This window comes from Trichosurus vulpecula, chromosome 8, assembly GCF_011100635.1.
Source record: "Trichosurus vulpecula isolate mTriVul1 chromosome 8, mTriVul1.pri, whole genome shotgun sequence".
In the NCBI taxonomy this organism is placed as follows: domain Eukaryota; kingdom Metazoa; phylum Chordata; class Mammalia; order Diprotodontia; family Phalangeridae; genus Trichosurus; species Trichosurus vulpecula.
The window spans coordinates 159,884,200-159,906,387 of NC_050580.1; the positions used below are offsets into that span (position 1 = coordinate 159,884,200).

At 36.6% G+C, this 22,188-nt stretch overlaps 1 protein-coding gene across 1 annotated transcript in view; it reads left to right on the top strand.

Moving 5' to 3' along the window:
• ADAM10 (ADAM metallopeptidase domain 10) overlaps positions 1 to 22,188 on the top strand; it is a 171,114-nt gene that overhangs the window by 56,574 nt on the left and 92,352 nt on the right. Inside the window, exon 2 of the mRNA XM_036735307.1 lies at positions 6,403 to 6,553. Coding sequence (XP_036591202.1) covers positions 6,403 to 6,553 — 151 coding nt within the window. The remainder of the gene's footprint in view (positions 1 to 6,402; positions 6,554 to 22,188) is intronic.

Genomic DNA, 22,188 nt, shown 5'->3' on the forward strand with positions numbered 1-22,188 from the left:
ATGACCCCAAAATGAATAATTAGTTGTTAGCTTGGAAGGACATTTTCAGTGGAGTGTCCCAGGGATCTTTACTTGGCTTTAACATTCTTATTGATGACTTAGAGGCAAAACATGCTTATCAAATTTGCAGATGATATAGAGCAGTGAATGATAACTAACATATTTACTCGGTAGTGAGATCGTCCATAAAGATTTTAATGGGCTTGAACATTGAGCTAAAAATAAGGTGAAATTTAATCAGGATACATATAAAATCTTATACTGATTCAGAATATCAACTTCACCAAGTACAAGATGAAAGTGGTGTTGTTTGAAGATCTAGGAATTTTGGTTGACTGTAAGCTTAATATGAGTCAGTTGTGTGTTATGGCAACCATTAAAAGAGGTATGATTTCCAGGTTTTTGGCCAGACAAAATCTGGAGTCAAGTGAACAAGCATTTATCAAGCACTTACAATGTGCCAGGTACTGTGCTAAGTGCTGGCAATACAAATACAAGTCATCAAGACATTTCCTCCCCTCGGTGAACTATTCTAATGGGAAAAGACAACGAGTGAAATGAGCGGGGTGAGAGACCAGGAGGAGCCTGGAGAGTAGTGAAGGATGGTTGGCCTGCACACTTCTTCAAAATGAAGGTTCATGTTGAGAATGGGAAGAGAGCATTGCAGGGGTGGAAGGATCTTACAGGAAGAGAGAGAATCTGAGACATGGTGAAGTCTGGCGATAAGGAACAGAACTGGGAGAGGAATATGTTTTCAGTTTGGGGCCCCTTGTTTTAAGAAGTGGGAATAGTTCTGAGAGGTTGGAGAAGGAAGGAAGAGAGAAATCATAGACAGTAATGGAGAAGGGGATATTCTTTTGGACACTGGTCTTTCCAGGGTACTCTTTTTATGTAAGGAAGGAATTTAAGTTGAAAATTACTTGTGATTAGACTTTTTTGGTTGTTATTTCCATTTCCATTGTTGTACTTACTTCATGTTGCATTGGTTTATACACATCCTCCCATGCTACTCTGAATTCTTTATATTCATTGTTTTTTGTTGTCCAGTAGGTTCCATTACATTCATGTTTTACGGTTTGTTGAATGATACACCAAATGATGGTCATCTACTGTTTTAATCACTGAGTTAATCAAGTACTTATTACTTGCCTATTATGCAACAAAGGAGTAGCTATAGGTGGCTCAGTTGATAGAGCACTGGGCTTGAAATCAGGAAAATCCTAGTTCAACTTTGGGCTGACACTAGATGTGTGACCCTAGGCAAGTTACTTAACCTCTGTTTGCCTTAACAAATTGTTTTCCAGAAGGGTTAGGACACATGAACAGCTCCATTTGAAGTATACAAGTGTGTCTGTCTTTGCACAGCCACAGCATTGACGGGTCTTTTCTTTTGTCATCTTTGCCAGTTTTCCCAGTGTGAGGTGACTCCAGAGTTGATTTAATTTTCTTTTCTCTAATTATTAATGATTTAGTTTCACGTGGCTTATAGTTTGTAGCTCTTACTTTGAGAATTGTTTGTTCATGTACTTTGACCACTTAACCACTGGGGAATGGCTTGTGGTGTTATAAATTTGGGTTAATTTCTGGTATACCTTGAATATTGGTTCAGAGATAATTGATTGTAAAGTTTTTTCCTCAGTCTTTTTGATCTTTTCTGTTCTTAGCATTGATACTTGTGCTAAAGCTTTTACACTTTAATATAATTAATCTTAGCTATTTTATCTTTTACAGTTGCCTTTACCCTTTGGTTATTAAATTTTTTTTTATTTGCAAAGCATTTATTTTTTCTTCCTCCTCTACCCACTGTAAAAACAAACAAAGTCCACATTGTTATTTAATAATAAGCATTATCATGGAAAACAAGCTTCCATTTTGACCTCGTCTAAAAAAAGTGTGTCTTGTTCTGGATATTTAATCCATCTCTTCTCCATCAAGAACTGGGTAACATTCTTCATCATTAGCCCTGTGAAGTCATCATTGTTGGTTTAAGGCTTTTCCCTCAGCTAGAGTTGTGAAAAGTACTTTATCTTTTTTTTTTTTAATGGTGTTATCTTCAGTATTCCATGGGTGCCCCATAGGACTCTGTCCTGAGCTCCCTTCTCTATATGCTATTTCACTTGGTGATCTTATCAGCTCCCTTGGATTCAACAATCATCATCTCTGTGCTGATGATTCTTTTAATCTACTTAACTAGCCCTAATTTTCTGTGGACCTTGCCTCTCCAGCAACCTCTTGGACATTTCAAACTCTTTGACATTTTAAAGTCAACATATCCAAAACTGAACTCATTATCCCCTGCCACCCCCCACTACCCCGACTTTTCCTGATTTGTTACTTTTGAGGGTACCACCATCCTCCCAGTCACTTAGATTTACAACGTGTGTTTCATCATTTACTCCTCACTTCCACCCCATATGTTCAATCTATTATCAAGACCTTTTGATTTTACTTTTTTCTCTTACTATCTCTCATATACACCTTTTATGGAAGCTTTTGTTTATTTTCTCTGCCGTATATTTGCGATTTTGTAAGTAAACTTCATGTCATCAGCAAATATGGATTCCATAAATTTTCTTAAATAACCTTGGTTGCATATCTTTTCATCCTTGCTTGTCTAAGTGTAAGACCTCAGATAAGGTTCAGGGAAGAAACATGTACCATCTTTAAATGTAAGCAGTTAATCCATGTTCATTCATTTACCTTTTGTGCTTTTCTTAACTTCTGTGTTTGAACTTCAAAGTTTATGTTTAGCTCAACTCTTTTTATTTATGTATTTATTTATTTATTATTTTTGGAGGGGGGAGGCAGGGCAATTGGGGTTAAGTGACTTGCCCAAGGTCACACAGCTAGTAAGTGTGCCAGGTGTCTGAGGCCAGATTTGAACTCAGGACTGTGCCACCTAGCTGCCCCTAGCTCAACTCCTTTTATCAGGAATGCTTGGAAGTTTTTTATCTCATTAACAATCCATTTCTCCCCTATATCATTATGCTCAGTTTTTCTGGGTAAGTTATTCTTGCCTATGGCCCTATATATCCTTTGTCTTCTGGACTATCATTTTCTAAGCTCTCTGCTGCTTTATGCTGGTGGTTGCTAAATCATATGTGGTTCTGACTCTGACTCCTTGGTACTTGAATTCTTTCTTTCTGGCTATTTGCATTATGTTTTCTTTGACCTAGAAGCCATGGCTTTTGACTTGAATGTTTCTGGGAGTTTCATTATGTAGTTTTTTCAGGAGGTAACATGGGTCCTTTGTATTTCCTAACCTGATCTTTGGCTCATGCCCCAAGGTCTTTAAAGCATTGGCCCCCATGTCTGGAATGCCTGATCCTTTCGAGTCTACTTTGTAAATTCCCTAGCTCAGGTAGCACCTTCTCCATAAAGGCCTTTTCTGATCTTCATCAGTAATTAGTACTCTCCTTTTTACATTACTTTGTAGTTACCCATATACATGTGGTATAGGTTTTGCAGTGTAAGCTCCTTGAAGGGAGAGACTATTTCATTTTTGTCTTACATCACATGCCCTGGACACAAGGCCTGTCTTTGTAATGCTTTTTTGAGGAAAGGCAGTGTGTTTCAGGGGCAATAGCACTAGTGTTGGAGTCAGGCCTCTGTTTAAATCCTGCCTCTTTTCTACCTACTTGTATGTCCTTGGGCACATAAGCTTTCCTCATTTATAAAATGAACATGTTGGACTAGATGGCCTGCAGTTGCGGGCACCTCTAAATGTGTGATTCTATGAATTGACCTACTGGGAAAGACAGCAGGCAAGAATCATTTTGGTTTTGTATCCCCAATGTCTGTTGCAGTGCTTTGCATATGGTTATTGCCTCATGTTAATCGAATTGATTTTACATCGTTGACCGTCTCCTTTTTGTCAACACCTTCCCTTGGCTTTCGTGATACTGTCCTTTCATAGTTTTCTTCTTATTTCTCAGATTAATTATTCCTCCCCTTCCTCCATTGGCATTAAATTTTTGTCTTTAGCAATCTCATCTACTACCAAAGCTCCACCTATCTCTTATCACTCAGATCTTTATTTCTGGACCATACTTTTTTCAATTCCCTTAGTTTCAAACCATCATTTTCAGGTACCTATCTCTCCAACTCTGTATCTTGCTGGTACTTCAAACTCAAGGTCTGAATTCATCATTTCCCTCTCTTCTGTACCTTTCCTCATTTTCTGTCTAGGCTTCCTTATGTGTTTCTGTTCCAAGATTTTCAGTGGCTCCTTTCTGCCTGTCAGTAAAATCCAAACTTCTTAGTCTGGTGTTCAAGGCCTTCCGTGAACTGGTCCTAATCTACCTTTCTAGCTTTGTATTGCTTCCTATTGTACACTGCATCTGGCAGATTTATTCTATTCTGCACTTTCAGTCTTTCAACTACCAAGAAGAAGGCAGTGTAGTGTGTCTTACTACCGTATTCTGATACTGAGATTGGCTGTTATATTTGAAAAAAAAAATGCTTTTTTGCTACTCAAAAGCTTACAGATTTAAAATAACACCTTTTCTTTTTAGTTTTCCTTTTAGGTTAACTATGTATTGAAGTGAGAGGGAATAAGTGTGGAGTAGTGAATGGCTAGAGAGCTGGTCTCTGAGCTAAGAAGACCTGGTTCAAGTTTCTGACACAACTGCTTGTATGATCAGGGCAAGTTACTTAACCTTTCAGGGTTCTAGGCCACTGTGGAAGACTAGAAATTCCAGACAAAGTGACTGCCTTGGTAGAGGCAATTCTTCACCAAGAATACCCCTGCACTGTTGAAATCATAGATCTGCCTAACTTATCCCAGTCTTTGTCATTACCCCTATATATTGATGTATCTTAGAATTGTTGTTTGGAGATACACACACATAGGGTAGTTTTGGAAGGGAAATGAGTGCTTGGATAGGTGTCCTTTATTGAAATACTGCTTTTTAAAATGTTAGGCTATTTTGTATAGTTAACTTCATAAGTTATGAATTCTGTTCAAGCTTCATAGATACCGAGATAAGAGTCGAGAATCCTTAAAGTAAAGCAGGGTTACAAACCATAGCATTTTCAAATTGAAAATTGTTATTCTTCAAATGAAAGTTCAATATATGGAACTTTGCATCTTAGAAATAATATGAGGGAATAAGATGGAGAAAGGAGTTAACATGGTATAATATTATAGCTGCTGTTGGAAAGTTTTATTTAACTTGAGAACAATATCTCTTGGGGGAATTATAATCATTCTGCCTCATGGAAGATTGGAGGGAGAGAACAGTAGAAAAAACACTTTAAAACATTTTTTTAAAAAACGGAATAGAGTAGAATGGAATGCATTTTTGAAGGAACTGTTGCTTTTCTCCCATTTTTTCTTCTTTGAACTTAAATTGCTTCTGTTTGTGGGAGCTGGTGGCTTCGTTGAAAAACACATTTCAGTTTGTCTTTAATCTCATCTTTTGAATTGTTTCTTGCAGTTCTTAAGTTTAATTCTGATATTACAGCAAGGTTTAAGGGAAGCTGACATATATGACTTACTAGGAAACATAGATAACTTTATAAGTCAAATTGTATGCTATTAAACAATTTTAATGCAGTTTGACCTTATTTTTTAGTTAGAGAAGTATCCAGGTGCAATAAAAAGAATACTGGCCTGGAAATCAAGAGTCTTGGCTCTGCTGCTGTCTGAGACTTAGATATTTCTCTAGACCTCAGTTTCCTTATCAATAAAATGAAGGCATTGGATTGGATCTCAGAGAATTTCGAGCTCTAACACTTTATCATTATTTATAAATTGGTTCCTTTCTTCAGGGAGTTTTCAACTGTTTAGTCTACAATATCTTGTTAAATTCTAGAGATTATTTTTTGTTGCTCCCCTAATCTCAATAGATTTATTGAATCACCTTTTAGCACCCTAAATACCTTTTTAAAGGGGGTGTGTGTGGGAGAGAGTGTGTGTTGAGTAGTTCACAAAAGAAACTGCTTTACACTTTTCCTTTGTTTTTACCCTGAGATGAATAAAACTTATTATAGAATTTTAGAGATGGAAGAAACCATGCACATCATTTAGTCCAGTTCCCTCTTTATATAGTGGGAAACAATAGTGGGTAATTGATGTCCTCAAGCTTGTACAGTGAGCTACTAGCATTTCCACCCTAACAGCTGAGATTATTTATACATACAGAGACATATATGCATACATACATGCATATGAGAGAGAGAGAGCATTCCTTAGCATAATATCCTTAAAGACTTTTGTGATATCAGACCAATAGCTGCTGGTCCATGTCTTCTGGATCCACTTCTTTAGCCTAGAATTCTCAAATTTTCCAGACTCTGACCCCTTCTTATAATATATGAAAAAATGAAAATTAAAAACTGAAATATTAGAGAGTTTTTATAAGTGCTCAAGTATTTGATCAGTGTTTTCTCATTTTGCAGGTCAGTATGGAAATCCATTAAATAAACACATTAGACATTATGAAGGATTATCTTATAATGTGGATTCATTACACCAAAAACACCAGCGTGCCAAAAGAGCCGTCTCACATGAAGACCAGTTTTTACGCCTGGATTTCCACGCTCATGGAAGGTGAGTGATTTTTTTAAAAATAAATTTTTATCAATTAAATTTACACTGTATTCTTACCTTTCTCAGAGAGCTATCTCATATAACTAAAACTTCTTTTTAAAAGGAATAAAATAGAATAGAAAAAAAAATCAGCCAAACTGGTCATTACATTGAAATAAATTTGAAAATAAATGCATTGTTTCACAACTTTGGACCCATTACTTTTGTAGAGGAACTGAGGGAAAGTGTTTTCTTTTTTCTTCTTTGGGGCTGTGCTTTTTATTTGTAATTTTTCATCATGTCTTTCTTTCTGTTGTTTGTTTCATTAGAAGTTTATTTTATATAACCAGAATATAAAAGCCAAATTTTGTCCCTTGATTTTTTTCTCTACAGAAGAAGTGGGTAGTATTTGAAAATTTGGCTGATACATTTTTAAGTTTGCCTCTTTAGTAAATGCATTGTCCATGTCATGTTAGTACGGATATAATAAAATTTTAAAATATCTGAAGTTAAATGTTATTATGACTTACAAGAATTTCCTATTTAAAGGAAATTATTTTGGGTAGTTTTTCACACCTTTTTATACCCATATTCCTATATGTATGTATATGCTGATACCTATATATGCTTTATATCTGTATATTCATGTAATTGATGCTTAAATAAAATACCATGAAAGCAAGAATCAAAAGATATCACTTCTAGTGCCACTTCTGATACTACTAGTAATGTGTCCTTGGCAAGGTATTCAGTTTCTTTTTACAGATGAGGAACTTGAGTTGTTGCTTTTTAAAGTAGATGAGGAAGTTGAGCACCCACCTGCATTACATTTCTCACTACCTCAGAGCTAGAATTTTAGGAGACTGAATTTGTCCATTATTCTCACAGCTATTTCAGGATAAAGTTTTGGAGTCATTTTTGAATTCTTTCTTCTCATTTTGTCTCCTCCCTCAAGCTAGTCATTTGCAAAATCATGTCTGTTCTTTCTTTGAAATGTTCATCCCTTCCTATTAACTAGGTGCCTCCAGGTTTCAGGCCGTCACCTCAAGCCTAAATTATTGCAGTATCATCCCAATAGTTTGTTTACCTTTAGTCTTGTCTCAATCGTCTGTTTTGTATACCACTTTTGGATTAATCTCTATTAAAAAAACATCTTCATGATTTCATTATCACGTTGAAAATATTTCTGTTATCCCTCTGTCCCAGATTCTTAGTGTGGTCCTTTGTCTGCATTCTGATCTTAATTGACTATTCTTTATTTCCATTTAAAAATCCTCCATTGATTTGTATTTTTTGAATACAAGGCTACTGTGTTCTATTGCCTTTGTGTCCTATTTATCTAGTCTGTTTGTTGATCTACTTTAATATTTTAAAAGTGCTGCCACATAATTTTTATAATTATTGCTTTATATGATAATTTGAGATCTAGTCTCTAGGAAACTCAGGGGAGGCAGGCAGCTAAGTGGTGCAAGGGAGGAGTGCTGAACCTGGAGTCAGAAGTCCAAATCTAGGCTCAAATACTTAGTAACAGTGTGACCTTGGGCAAGTTATTTAACCTGTCTCAGTTTTCTCATCTTTGAAATGGGAATAATAATAGCATGTACCTTCCAGAGTTATTGAGGATAAAATGATGTAACATATATGTAACACTTTGCAACACTTTGCAAAACTTAAGGAGCCACATAAATGGTAGATATTATTAAAACTTTTTTGTTCTTTTATTTACCTTGAGACTCTAGACCTTTTTGTTCTTCCAAATGAATTTTTTGGTTATTTCCTACAATTTTGTTTAGTAATCCATTGAAGATTTTCATGAAATCTGTAAATCAGTTTGGGTAATATTTTTATTATATTGACATAACACAGCTATGAATGTTGACTCACTAATTATATATTTTCCTTTATTTGTATTTAATTTTTAAATTTGTATTTAATGTATGTGTCTTGACAGGCAAATACCCATTTATTTGGGGTAGAGGTATATTTTCTTATAGTTATTATTTACTTTAACATATATTTTGTTGTTTTCTTCTTTGACCCTTTCATAAGTTGTCATGATATTATTCAGTCTCAATTTCCATATGTATATTCTGTTCATATTTTCTTTTTTATTACAGGTTTATTGTATTTTCTCTAAAGAATGCCAGGCATAGTTCTAGGTGTTGGGAATACAAACACAATGATTTAAATAATCCCTACGTATAAAAGTTTATTCAAAATAAGTAGAAGAAATACAAATAAATAAATGTCTTTTGGGTGGGAAAAAACTAGTCTAGCAACAATTCGGCTAGCAGCTGCTGTTGAGGTGTAAGACCCAGCAAGAGTAGCAAGAAAAGCTGCCAGCACAAGTTCTTTTGATCTGCTTTACTAAGGAAGTTAAGGGGTTAACAGTCTTACTTTAATCCAACATACAAATATAACTCAGTTCAGGAGGAAAAGCCAGCACCCTGAACTTCACAGCAAATACAAACAAATTACAAGCATACACAATACAAATAGACCAAATCACAATTCATAGTTAGCAGGAAAGCCATCAACATCTGGGTTCATGAGCCCGGGGAGCTCTTAACAATAGCTTGCCCGGAGTCACACTCCACTCTTCCAGTGACTGAGAGCCCCCAAACAAAACATCTGGATTTCTTCAAAGCTGGGGGGGCTCTTAACAATGGCTGCCCAGAGTCCCCACATCAACACTCCTCCATGAGTGAGAGCCCTAGACAGAATGTTAACTTTTGAGTTTTTATACCCGGTTCAGAGCTCAAAGGGTTCATACCTAATCAGCAAAAGGGTGTGAGCCTGGGGCTTTACACTTAGCAAAAGGATGTGTGCCTGGAGCTTTGGACCTAGTAAGACAAAGAATTAATTTAGCATTGTAAAACAGTAAGAAAGTCCCACCTTAATTACCAATACAACTAGTAACTGGAGACATCAGCAAAGGCCTCATCTATAAGTGGTGCTTGAGTTGTATTGTGAGAGAAGACAGGATTTCTATGAGGGGGAGGTGAGTAGAAGTTGTGTTCCAGGTATGAGGGGACAGCTAGAAGGCACAGTGATGGGAGATGGAGTATCATGTATGAGGAGAAAGTCAGTTTTGCTGGATCAAAATGTACAGAAGGAAGAAGTATGTCTAATGAGGCTAAAAAGATAGGTTGGGGCCAGGTTGTAAAGGGTTTTAAAAGCTAAACTTTGAAAGTAGTCAGGCTGATTTGCTTGGGGCCAATAATAACATTTCTTTTTTTGTATATGTTCATGTTAGTATAGCTTGGATATCAGAAAAGGAATTTCATTTATGCCTGACCCAAGTTCTGGTAGTTACTGTCTGTGCGAGCATGGGCATATCATTTAGTTCCTCTGAGCCTAACTTTTCTCACTTTTTAAATGAAGGTCGGATTTGATGATAACTCAGATTCCTTTTAGCTTGAGATCCTGTGATTCTGTGACTGAGCAGAGAGCTCAAGGCAGCTCTCTTTCCCTTCTCCTTTTGTCAGGAGAAGAGCAGCTATTGAATGTTGAGCCACTTGCCTGAACTTTATAGCCCAGACTGGACTCTTATGAGACCAAAACTTAATAAGCTTTAATATCAGTTCTAACACTTTAAATAGATAATTAAGCAGAATGTAGCTACAGTCATCCTTCAGTTCTCATTTCTGTCCATGCGTATCTGTACATGCTGTGTGCTTGGTAAAAAAAGTGTTATGGTAAGTTGGTGTAGTTGTTACCAGATATTCAGTTATTCAGTTTCACACTTGAGCTACATTTTGGATTATTAGCCCTTTGTAACCTAAACTGGGCAACTAACCACTGTTTATAACACTTTTCTGTGGGAAAACTGTGTTTTGAATTCTAAACAATTGATTTACAAATGAATTTTGGAATATGACTCATTTTTAAGTGCAGGATATCCTGTGTGAGATACAATCCCTGCCCTCAAGGCAATGTTGAGCTGCAACAAGACTAGTATTATGAAAACAGTAATTAGTGAACAACTGGGTATTACCATGTGGTCCTGTCTATAAGTATAAAAGTCCTTTGGAGAAGGAGTTAATTAGAAAACTCTACCAAAAGAAGATAGAAATTTGACCTAGATATTGAACAAAGCTAGGACTTATGTATACTGATAAATGAGAGATGAGGAAAATTTAAGAAATGGGAACAGAATAAACAAAAATCAAAGGAAGAAATTAATAGTAGCATCTTTGCAAATATTAGGAATATTAAGACAATCTGCCTCAGTAGATAAGAGAATTTGTATTTGAAGGTAGTGAGAAATATGTTTGGAGAATTAGAATGAGTCTAGATTATGAAAGCAATTAAAACTCAGAGGGGTTTGAATCTGATATAATAAGGAGTATGCACAGGGTGTGTAAAGGGGGATGGTAAGAAATAAATCTGATGGGGTAGGTTGGAGCCATATCTTGGAAGGTCTTCCATATCAGACTGAGAAATAGAGACTTTGGAAAGCTAATCAATTAAGAGAAGGGACATAGCACTTCAGCTCCTTAATTTCTGTGTGACTTGCGAGCACATCATTTCTCTGAGCCTCAGTGTCCTTATCTATAAAATGAGGAAGTTGATTTAAGGGAAGGACTAGAGAAATAAATTTGAAATTCATTTGTATAAAGGGGATCACCAAAGCCATGATATTGGATGAAATTAGCTAAGGAAAAAAAGGGTTAACAACAGAATTCTGGAAGGGGAATGTTAGCTTCTAGGACTTGGAAAGAGGAAGAGCAACCAGTGAGAGAGACAAAGCGAGATAGGAGGAGTAGAATTAGGCCAGTATAGGTGCAAATCTCCAGAAGCAATGTGTGATTAAATGCTAATTGCAGTTGAAAGTTCTGAGGCGAATGAAAAAGGCCACTGAATTTGTCTACTGTCTTCCTTTTCCTAGTATAGCTTTAGTAGAGTGGGTGGAATGAAGATTTATGTTTTTAAGAAGGTTGGTTGAGATTGATACTAAAGGAAATGAGCACAATAATATGGTAAGAAATTTTTTTTTTTAAAATCAAGTTACGGAGACTCAGTCATGGTTATAACAGAAGAGAGCCAGTCAACAGAGAGATAGAAGATAGAAGAGAGGGAAAAATTGATGAAGAACGTTCCTAGAGGAAGATGTGAGTAGAATTGGAATTGAGAGCATAAATAGTATTGCTAATAGTAAACAATTATTAAGTGCCTGTTAGGTGCTAGGTCCTGTGCTAATCAACTGGGGAAATGCCCTCAGATAGTTTACACTCTTATAAGAAGCCGACACTCAAAAGAAAGCTGAAAAGCAGGAGAGGGAGAAGGTGGGGAAGGTACCAGGGTGCAAGGACATTGTAAAGAAGTCAAAGAATTTAATAATGAATGCAGCTGGCTAGGAAATGAGGAGGTGGCTCTCCTGTGTCCCCTCCTTAAATGGAGGTTGAGCAGTTCATAACTTTGCCCTCCAGTAAGAGGTGCCTAGGGTACTAATGAAGTGTTAAGTATTAGAAATAAGGAAAATATTTCTTCAGAGACAGGACATAAAGAGAAAGAGATGGTTAAAGATTGGGAGAAATGTTGAGATGAAAAGGAAGAAAGGAAAAGGAGCTCACATGGGCAGGGCATCTATATAAATAATGAATTGTGTTGTTGAATTGCAGAGTGAGAAGGTAGCATTAAAAACCTGAGGAGTGGAGAAGGTTTGAATTAATTACTTTGGAGAATGTAATAGGGGTGAACTAGAGATAATAAAGATTTCTCAGTATTTGTGAGGATAATGATAATGCACATGTAGTGGGTTCAGAGTGGTTCTATGACTTTCTAAAAGAGAAGACAGATATTAGGGTTCTGTGTATTGGTTATTAAGGTGGGACCTTTTTAGTTTCCTCTTTTGAAGTACTTAGGTAATCAAGTGCCTTTGAGTCTAGCCTGTGTTTCTTTGATTAAATTGGGAGTTTTTGATATACATGGGCTTGAGTCCTATGTTTGTGACGCCAGAATCTTTTAGGTCATGTGGGTTTGAGTCACATGTTGTGATGCCCTTTGACCCTTCAGGGTATATAAACTCAGAGGCTGGCGTTTTCCCTTTGGGGCCCTCACTCACTGGATGAGTTGATGTGGAGACTCTGGGCAGCAGTTGTTAAGAGGTGCTCGGTGCGGGGTGGTGCTTTGGAAAAACCCAGATGTTGGTGCCTCTTTGCTGGTAACTATGTATCGCTATAGATGGCTTGAATTGTGTTATTTGCTCTGTTTGTATAATGTATGTTTGTATGTTTGATTAAAGTGATACTGATAACCCCTTACAGTTGCTTTCCTTACAAAAGCAGATCAAAGAACCTGTGCTGGCAGCTCTTGTTGCTAGTCTTGTTGGGTCTTATACCTCAACAGCAGCTGCTAGCCAAATTGTTGTTATATTCTGTTACTTGGTGAGGTGCAGATGAATAAACAAGAGGAAAAAGAAAATTAGGGATGCTTAAGGGTATTAGAATGTTGCTGATTGGGCTAGAGTTGAGATTGAACATTATTAAGGCAAGTGGAGCTAAAAGCAGGTCTTAATCAGACTAAAGAACAGATTCACTAGGAGTAAGAGAGGTGAAAGCAATAGGTGATTGTGTTCAAGAAAATTCCAAAGTTCAAGGATTTGGGGTTGGAATGGTTTCTAGTGATACAATTCAAAGTATATAAGACCAACTTTTTGAAGACAACTTATTTCTGAATGGAAACATGAAGTGCTTTCTATGTGTTAAGCACTTGAGATATAAACAAAAAAGTAAAAATTTCTTGGGAAGCATCTGGTGCTTGTTTTCTATTTAACCTCGGGTAGATTACAGCTGCCTAGGGCCTCAGTTTACTCATTTGTAATATGAAGGAGTTGGACTAGATGGCCTCCGAGGTCCCTTCTAGCTTTAGATCTATGATCCTATGTTCTTATTATCTTGTCCCCAAGGGAGTGCTTCATCGAAAAACATGACTTTGAAACAGGAAACTGACTGGAAAATAGTTATATATACTTCTAAAGTGTAGGTCTGTGTTACTCCCCTACTCAAGAAGATCCATTGTATAATGATTGCCTCTAAGATTAAAATATAGACTCCTCTGACATTTAAATTAAAGCCTCTTACTATCTAACCTTAGCCAGATTTCTGGATGATCACATACTCTGTATTCTAATCAGATTGGTCCATTCGCTGTTCTTCGTGCATGATATTCTCTTTTGTCCCTATGCCTTTGCATAGGCTGTTCCTTATACTTAAAATGTTCTCTTTTCTCTCCTTTGCCTCTTGGAGCTACTAATTCTCTTGAAGGCTTCAAGAAACCTTTTCCCTAAAGTAGGTGGCATGGTACTGTAGAAAGAACACTGGCTCCAGAGTTGAAAGACCTGGGTTTGCATTTTGCCTCTAACACTTAATATCAGTATTTACCTTGGGCAAGTCTTCCCCGGGTCTCAGTGTCTTCATCTGCAGAATGATAGAGTTGGACTAGATGTGCTTTAAGATTACTTCTAGATTTAAATCTAGAACTAGACCTATCCGTGATAATTCATCCCGGTTAATAGTCTTCCTTTCCCCTCCCACCTTGCTTCTCAGTTTGTATTTATTTTTTGTGTTTTATGTTTACTTATCTGTATGTGTTTAATTCCTCCAGTACGATGAAAACTCTTGGGCTGCAAAGATTGTCTTGATTTTGTTTTTTATTCTTAGTGATTAGTGACAGTAGCAATAGCAAATATACAATACTTTAAGGTTTGCAAAGTTAAAAATTTGTTAACTAATTTGATCTTCACTTGGTGAGTTTCAGTAGCTGTTTCATAAAATATTTATTTTTTGATTCATTCATACTACTTCATTCTACTTCATAGCTGAAGTAGAATGGAGATGGAGGTCAAATTTGAGGAGTTCTTCAAAGAACTATGAAATCCAGGGTACTGGCATAAACATGGATGTTGAAATCTCATTAATGCTATGGAATGAAAATGGAGAGGAGGTCTGTGAATCAGATGTCATAGTCCTTGAGGAAGGTGGGACAGTGTCCTTGGAGATCAGTAGACTGCAGGGCTGAGGTTGTAAAAGCAGTTGGATAAACTGGTGGTATGAACTTGAGAAAAGAGAGAAATTGTTGAGATGGTGGAACAATGACTTGGAACCTGCGTTGGGGCAGAGTTTCCCAACTTTTATACTTCATCTGATGAGTTGAGATAAATTGGATGAGTGGTACCTGCTTTAGTGGGTAGCAGAGGAAACTATTAGTTGGGGAAGGGGCAGTTAGGTGGTGCAGCAAGTAGAACACTGGCCCTGAAGTCAGGAGGACCTGAGTTCAAATACGACCTCAGACACTTGACACGCTAGCTGTATGACCTTGGGCAAGTCACTTAACCCCAATTGTCCTGCCTTCTCCCCTCCAAAAAAAAAAAAAAGAAAAGAAAAAAATATTAATTGGGGAAAACTAGACTTCAAGGAATAGAGATGGATGTATTTAGTTTTAACTGATACATTATAAACAGCTAATGACAAAGAGCTGGGGCCCAGTGGGAGACAGTGCCTACTTGGTCATTTTACATTTTGCCTGGAATCACATTTTCTACCTTTCTATCAACCTTTAAATCCTTTCTTTTATTGAATTTAACTTATATAGTATATAATTTATGTAGTAGTAATTTATGGTATGAAGGGATGTATAGCATAGTTTTATTTGTTTTAAATTGTCCGTTGTTTCTTCTTAATCCTGATTGTCCTGTCAAAGGTAGAGAGAGAATGATTTTTAAGTACAGACAGTTCTCACTTTATGTTAGTGGACCATTCTAAAGATCTCTATGAAAAGCAGATTTTACATAATGAAAATTTGCCTGGATGTATGGAAAGGAGAGAGAAAGGTAGGAAGGAGCCCATGGCCAGGGTGGGACAGAGAAGGGAGAGCAGGAGGACCACACAGGGCTGGAATGAGCCATGTGGGAGCCTAGCCAAAACTGAGAGGAAGAAGGTTGCAGACACATGGAGAGGTACCACCAAACACACAGACAGGAGAGGAAGGGCTTACAAGCAGGGTCTTGGGACCAGGGACAGACTTGAGGTACCTGAGTTGCAATATCTGAGCATAGATACTGGGGAAAGGTCTCCTCAGAGGTGTCAAACCAAGCCCCCATCAGGTGGAAATCAGGCTGTAGGAGGCAGCAAGTCTCTTCTGCTTTCACTTGGAGGATTTTTTTTTTTTTTTTGATAGGGGTGAGTGGGAACCTGCAGAGTGAGGACCTCAGAGACAGGAGTGGCAAGAAAGAATACAGTACTGTACAGTAAAGTTCACATGAGTTTGTTTAGGGGGGGGTTGTTTTGTTTTTTGGAATGTGGATTTCTTTCAAAATTCTTTATATAAACTCAGATTTGTGTAATGCGAATTTACGTAAACCTGGAACTGTTTGTATAGAGAACAGACTTTTATAAGGCTCTGTAGCCCTGCTGTAGGGAATTATTTTTATTCTGGGTTCACAAAGGCCAGCTTTATGTTTAGTTAGCACTAATAGCAAAAATAACTTGGAGAAATTTCTGTTTAGTGAAATCATGCAATATATTAATGGGAAAGACCCTAGAAATCCTATAGGCCAATCTTCATACCCATTGTAAAAATTTCCACTTTATTTTGACCAAGGTCATCTATCCTCTGCTTGGTTACTTCTAGGGACAAGAGAGTATGGGATTTTAGTCTGTTTAAAGCATTTTTGAAAATAACTGACCATAGCGTCTTGATTGGGTAGAGATATATTTGAAGCTATAAGTGGGTTGATGGACTACCTTGCAATATAATTGGTTCCCAGCCCTTAGCATAGTGCTTGACATGTAGTAGGAACTTATAAATGCTTGATGGCTCTATCAGGTAGTATGTGCATCAGCTGTGCTGTGGAATCATGCTTGGTTTTGTGTCAGTCAGAATTTTTAAGTCTTTCCAAGCTGATTCCTTTACATTGTTGTATTACATAAATTGTTTTTCTGGTTTTACTCATTTCTTTTTTTTTAATTAATTAATTTTTAGTTTTCAGTATTCACTTCCACAAGATTTTGAGTTCCAAATTTTCCCCCCATCTCTCTCCTTCCCCTGCCCCAAGACAGCATGAATTCTGGTTACCCCTTCTCCCAATCTGCCCTCCCTTCTATCATTCCCCCCTCCCCTTATCCCCTTTTCTTCTATTGTAGGGCAAGATAGATTTCTATACCCCATTGCCTGTGTATCTTATTTCCCAGTTGCATGTAAAAACAATTATTAACATTCATTTTTAAAACTTCTTCAGTTCTACATTCACTCCTTTCCTCCCTCCCCACCTACCCTCATTGAGAAGGCAAGCAATTTGATTTAAGTTATACGTGTATAATCATGCAAAACAGTCATGTTGTGAAAGACTAACTATATTTCCCTTCATCCTATCGTGCCTTCCATTTATTCTGTTCTATCCTTTGACCTGCAGAACACCTCAAAAGTGTTTGATTCTGATTACCCCCTCCTTCCGTTTGCCCCCTTTTTTTTATTCTCCCCCTCCAATCCCTTTCCCCCTACTTTCCTGTAGGGTAAGATAGATTTCCATACCCAATTGAGTGTGTATGTTATTCCCTCCTTCAGCCAAATCTGATGGGAGTAAGGTTTACTCATTCCCTCTCACTTCTTTCCTCCAATGTAAAGGCTTTTTCTTGTCTCCTTTATGTGAGATAATTTACTCCCTTCTACATCTCCCTTTCTCTTCTCAGTACATTGCTCTCTCACCCTTTAATTTTATTTTTTTAGATATCATCCTTTCCTATTCAACTCACCCTGTGCCCTCTGTCTATATACATACATACATAAATACACACACACACACATACACATACATATATACCCCCTCCAGCTACCCTAATACTGAGAAAGGTCTCATGAGTTACAAATATCATCTTTCCATGTAGTAATATAAACAGTTCAACTTTAATAAGTCCCTTATGATTTTTCTTTCCTATTTACCTTTTCATCAAGAATGCTTGAAAGTCTTCTATTTCATTGAATGACCCTTTTTTCCCTTGAGGTATTATGTTCAGTTTTGATCTCTGGAGTATCATATTCTAGGTCCTTTGATCCCTTAATGTAGGGGCTGCTAAATCTTGTGTTATCCTGATTATGTTTCCACAATACTTATTTCTTTCTGGCTTTTTTGCAATATTTTCTCCTTTACCTGGGAATGCTGGAATTGGGCTATAATATTCCTAGGAGTTTTCCTTTTGGAATCCCAGGAAATGATCTGTGGATTCTTTCAGATTCTGTTTTCCCTTCTGCTTCTAGAATATCAGGGCAGTTTTCCTTGATAATTTCTTGAAAGATGATGTCTACACCCTTTTTTTGATCATGGCTTTTATGTGGTCCAATAATTTTTAAATTTTCTCTCCTGGATCTATTTTCCAGGTTAGTTGTTTTTCCAGTGAGATATTTCATGTTGACTTCTATTTTTTCATTCTTTGGTATTGTTTTGTAATTTCTTGAGTGCTCATAGAATCTTTAGCTTCTGTTTGTTCCATTCTAATTTTTAAGAAATTATTTTCTTCAATGAGCTTTTCGACCTCTTTTTCCTTTTGGCCAGTTCTGCTTTTTAAGGCATTCTTCTCCTCATTGGCGTTTTGGACTTCTTTTTCCATTTGGGTTAGTCACACCTTTTTGTATTTCATTTTTTTTTCCTAACTGTAAAATTAGAGAATGAAGTAGATAATTTTCAATGTCCATATGACCATTCCCTTTTGACATTCAGTACTTCTTAGCAACATAGCTAGAACTAGGTTAAATGGTAAGAAGTTTTTTTCCCCTTAGAACAAAGTTGTAGTTTTTTATGTTAAAAATATAGACATAGGAGATTTCACTAGTTCTTAATATAATTACAGGCAAATATGTAAAGCATGTTGTTGTTTAGTCATTTCAGTTGTGTCCAACTCTTCATGACCCCATTTGGGGATTTCTTGGCAAAGACACTGGGGTACTTTGCCATTTCCTGGTCCAGTTCATTTTATAGATGAGGAAACTGAGGTAAACAGGCTTAAGTGACTTGCCCAGGGTCACACAGCTTGTAAGTGTCTGAGGCTAGATTTGAACTCAGGAAGATGAGAATTCCTGACTGCAGGCCTAGTATTCTATCCACTGTGCTATCTAGCCACTTATATTGAAAAAGAAGTCAGCTGTTTTTTGATTAATTTACTTTTAGTTTTGTTTATAGGATGAAGCTTTAGGAAGAGCTTCTTTAGGAACAACTAGCCCTAAGATAAGCCAGACTAACAGTCTCTTTAGTCTAGGTTACCTATAAATTTAGTGAATAGATTGAGAAGACTATCATCTAGTAGCAGATAATTTAGAACAAGATATAATGAAATAATTGTAGGATTATTCTTTTAAAAATCCAAGGTTTCCCTTCCTGGCAGAAAGTAAGGTTGACTAGTCTTAAGCCTCCCTTTGTGGCAGCTGGAGTAAGGTTACCTGGAGGGTAAGTTACTCTTTCCAGTCTTAGTATAGACATGAACTTTCCTAAGGAAGATGAGGGGTGACTGCTAACCACTGACCACAAGTTCCTTTTTCCCAGTACCCTTTTTGGTTATAAAAGGTACCACCTGGTGGAAAGGCAGTCTGGCATAAAATTAAGAAAGTCTGGGAGAAGCTAACTAGTTAGGTAACCTGACTTGTCCAGTTGAGTTATGTTCAAAATAAATTTCTGTCATTTTTTCCAATTTTTTTTTTATTATTAAAACCGTCTCTGTGAGTAGCTCCTTGTCTCTGACCTCTGAGGAGTCAGGTGACCTGGTTAGATATGCAAATGCTAACTTTGCAGATTAAATCATAGATGGCTCAGTAACTTTGTTCTTAGTTTCCTTTTTATTTCAGATAATTGATTTTAACAATATAAAGCAAAATTCTAAATTAATATAACTTGCAGTCTTTAAAGAATGTAATATTCTTTGAGGTCAAGGTCTAGGGCAATGATTGCATTGTACTTAGCGGACAATAAATGTTTCAATAGAATGTAAGCTTCCTGAAGTTCAAGGCTCTTTCGTTTTCATCTTTACTATAAAAGATTTTACTAAACTTTAAGAGTTATAAATACTAGCTGTTATTATCTTATACTCTCTAGCACCTTGCACAGTGCCTTGCATGTAAAAATACTTACCTTACTGGTATAATTGGTTTAGTGAATGAATAAGAACAAATAAAGTGTCTTCTGCTTTATGAGCCTTAACGATTGATTAAAACGTGTATATATGTCTTTTAGAGGCAATTTTGAAGCTTATTTTTATCTTTTACTAATGACTTAAGTCATTTAAAACAATTTTGCCTAAAAGTATATTTTTTGTTAGATTTTGTTTTCCTTCATTTTTACATCAACTTCTTTTATTCTCTCTTCCCCTATTCTGAGAGCCTTCCTGGCAAGAGGCAGCTAGAAGTGCAATGTGTAGAGCACTGGGCATGGGGTCTGGAAGATCTGAGGTCACATCTAACCTCAGACACTTAATGTGACCTTGCGCAAGTCACTTAGCCTCTGTCTACCTTAGTTTCCTCAACTGTAAAATGAAGATAATAACACCAACCTGCTAGGATTGTTTTGAGGATCAAATGAAAAATATTTGTCCAGCACTCAGCACAGTGCCTGACATTTAGGTAATTAATAAATGTTTGTTTCTTCTTTCCAGCTCTTTTAAGAAAGAATGCAGAAAAAAAAGAGAGTAGTTTAGCAAACCAACACACTAACCATGTTTCATACCATCTACAGCATTTTACACTCATAGTCCTGCACCTTTGCAAATAAATTAGGGAGGCTCACTTCTTCACTTATAGAATCCTCACTTAGAATCCCTAGTTTCCCTCAAAGCTCAGCTCATTCTCTACCTACCGTATGAGGCCTTTCCAGATTCTCTGCAGCTGCTCCCTTTCCCTAAATTACCCAGTATATATTTTGTGGAATGTAGCATAATGTTGTAGAGAGAGATCTGGCTAAGAATTAGAAGAACTGGGTTGAAGTCATGCCTCTGACACAACCTGGTTATTGTGATCTTTGGCAAGTTATTTAATTTGTCAGTGTCCCATGGCAGTTCTCGAGGACCTTTAGTTGTTGAACAAGTACATATCTGAATTGGTAGAAGGATTACCTGCACCAAAGCAATCAGACATCTTATCCCCAAAACCCTAAAATATTTATTTTGCATATACCTATGTAGGGCTGGGCTGGGCTGAGTGTCTTCTTTGTTTAGAATGCCAGTTGAGGACAAAGACTTTTGGCAGTCATGCCTTTGTATCCCTAGCACCTAGCTTAGTTTCTGGCATATAAACAAGTACTTGTTAAACTGTTTTTCTCCCTAGTTGTTTTGATTATTAGATGGTTCATTGTGTTTAATTTTAAACTTATGACTTTCATTTTGTCTCTGAAAGTATATCACTGGCATTATATATCTGGCAACTAGGGTTATAGTGGGTTTTTTTGGGTTCACTAATAGAACAAACAAAAGTAGAGCAAAGGTGAAATATTTTTCAGAGATCACTGGAAGAGTTTAGACAGAGGGCTATAGTTTTTTAAAAATTTATTTTAGGGCTGTTTTTTGCTTTTATATCACCTAGATTTCCCTCCACATCCATTCCTTTTCTTAGAGAACCATCTTTTCAAAATTCACGAAGAATTTTTTAAATAAAGAAAAATCAAGAAGAGAAGAAAAAATCAAGCAAAACTGATCATACATTGGAAAGAAATTGAATTACGTGTAATCTTTCGTATCTGTTGATCTTGAACCCTGCACAGTAGGGTATGGGGGAGGGATGTAGTATTGTTTTCTTACATCTTTTCATTGGAGACAAATTTCTTCACGTTTTACAACATTTAGCTTCAGTTATTTTATGGTTGTTAAACTTTCCGTTTCTGTTGTTAGTAGTCATTATGAATATAGTTCCTGGTTATGTTTACTTCATTGTATTCAATTTATGTAAGTCTTCCTCTGCTTCACTGCATTCTTCATACTTGTCTTTTTTTTTTTTTTTTTGACATCACACAGTGACAGTCCTTTGCATTTATGTACCAGGACTTCTCTAATCACTGAGTAGCTACTTGTTTCATTCTCAAAGTGATAGGTAGTTACTTTGTTTCAAGATCTTTGCTACCATAGAAAGTGCTACTGCTGCTATAAATATTGTAGTTATAAGGAGCCTTAAAAAACATATTTTTTTTGGTCAGTTACCTCTTAGGGGTACGTTAATAGTGGAATCTCTGGATCAAAGAGTATGAACGTTTTAAGCACTTCATTTTCTTAATTCCAAATGGTTTTCTGAGATTGTTGTGCCATGTCAAAGTTCTAACAGCAATACCTGTTCCTATGCAAATCCTCTGACATTGAGTCTTTTCATCTTTTGTCATATTTGCCAATGTGCTTGGGTATGAGAAGAGATCTCAGGGTTGTTTTGATTTACATTTCTCTTGATATTAGTGATTTGGAGCATCCTTTCATGTGTTGTTAATAGTTTGCAATTGTGTTTGTTTCTCTCCTTTGACCACTTCTTTATAGACACACACACACACAGGTTTGAGGTTTAAAGAGAGACACACAGACAGACTTGAGGTTTAAAGAGCATGCATATTTAAATTTTAGACTACTTCGCTGTGAGTAATGAAAGACCAAGGACTATAGCTTATGCCTGAAATGTTAAGAGGAAGAAAAGAATGGTGA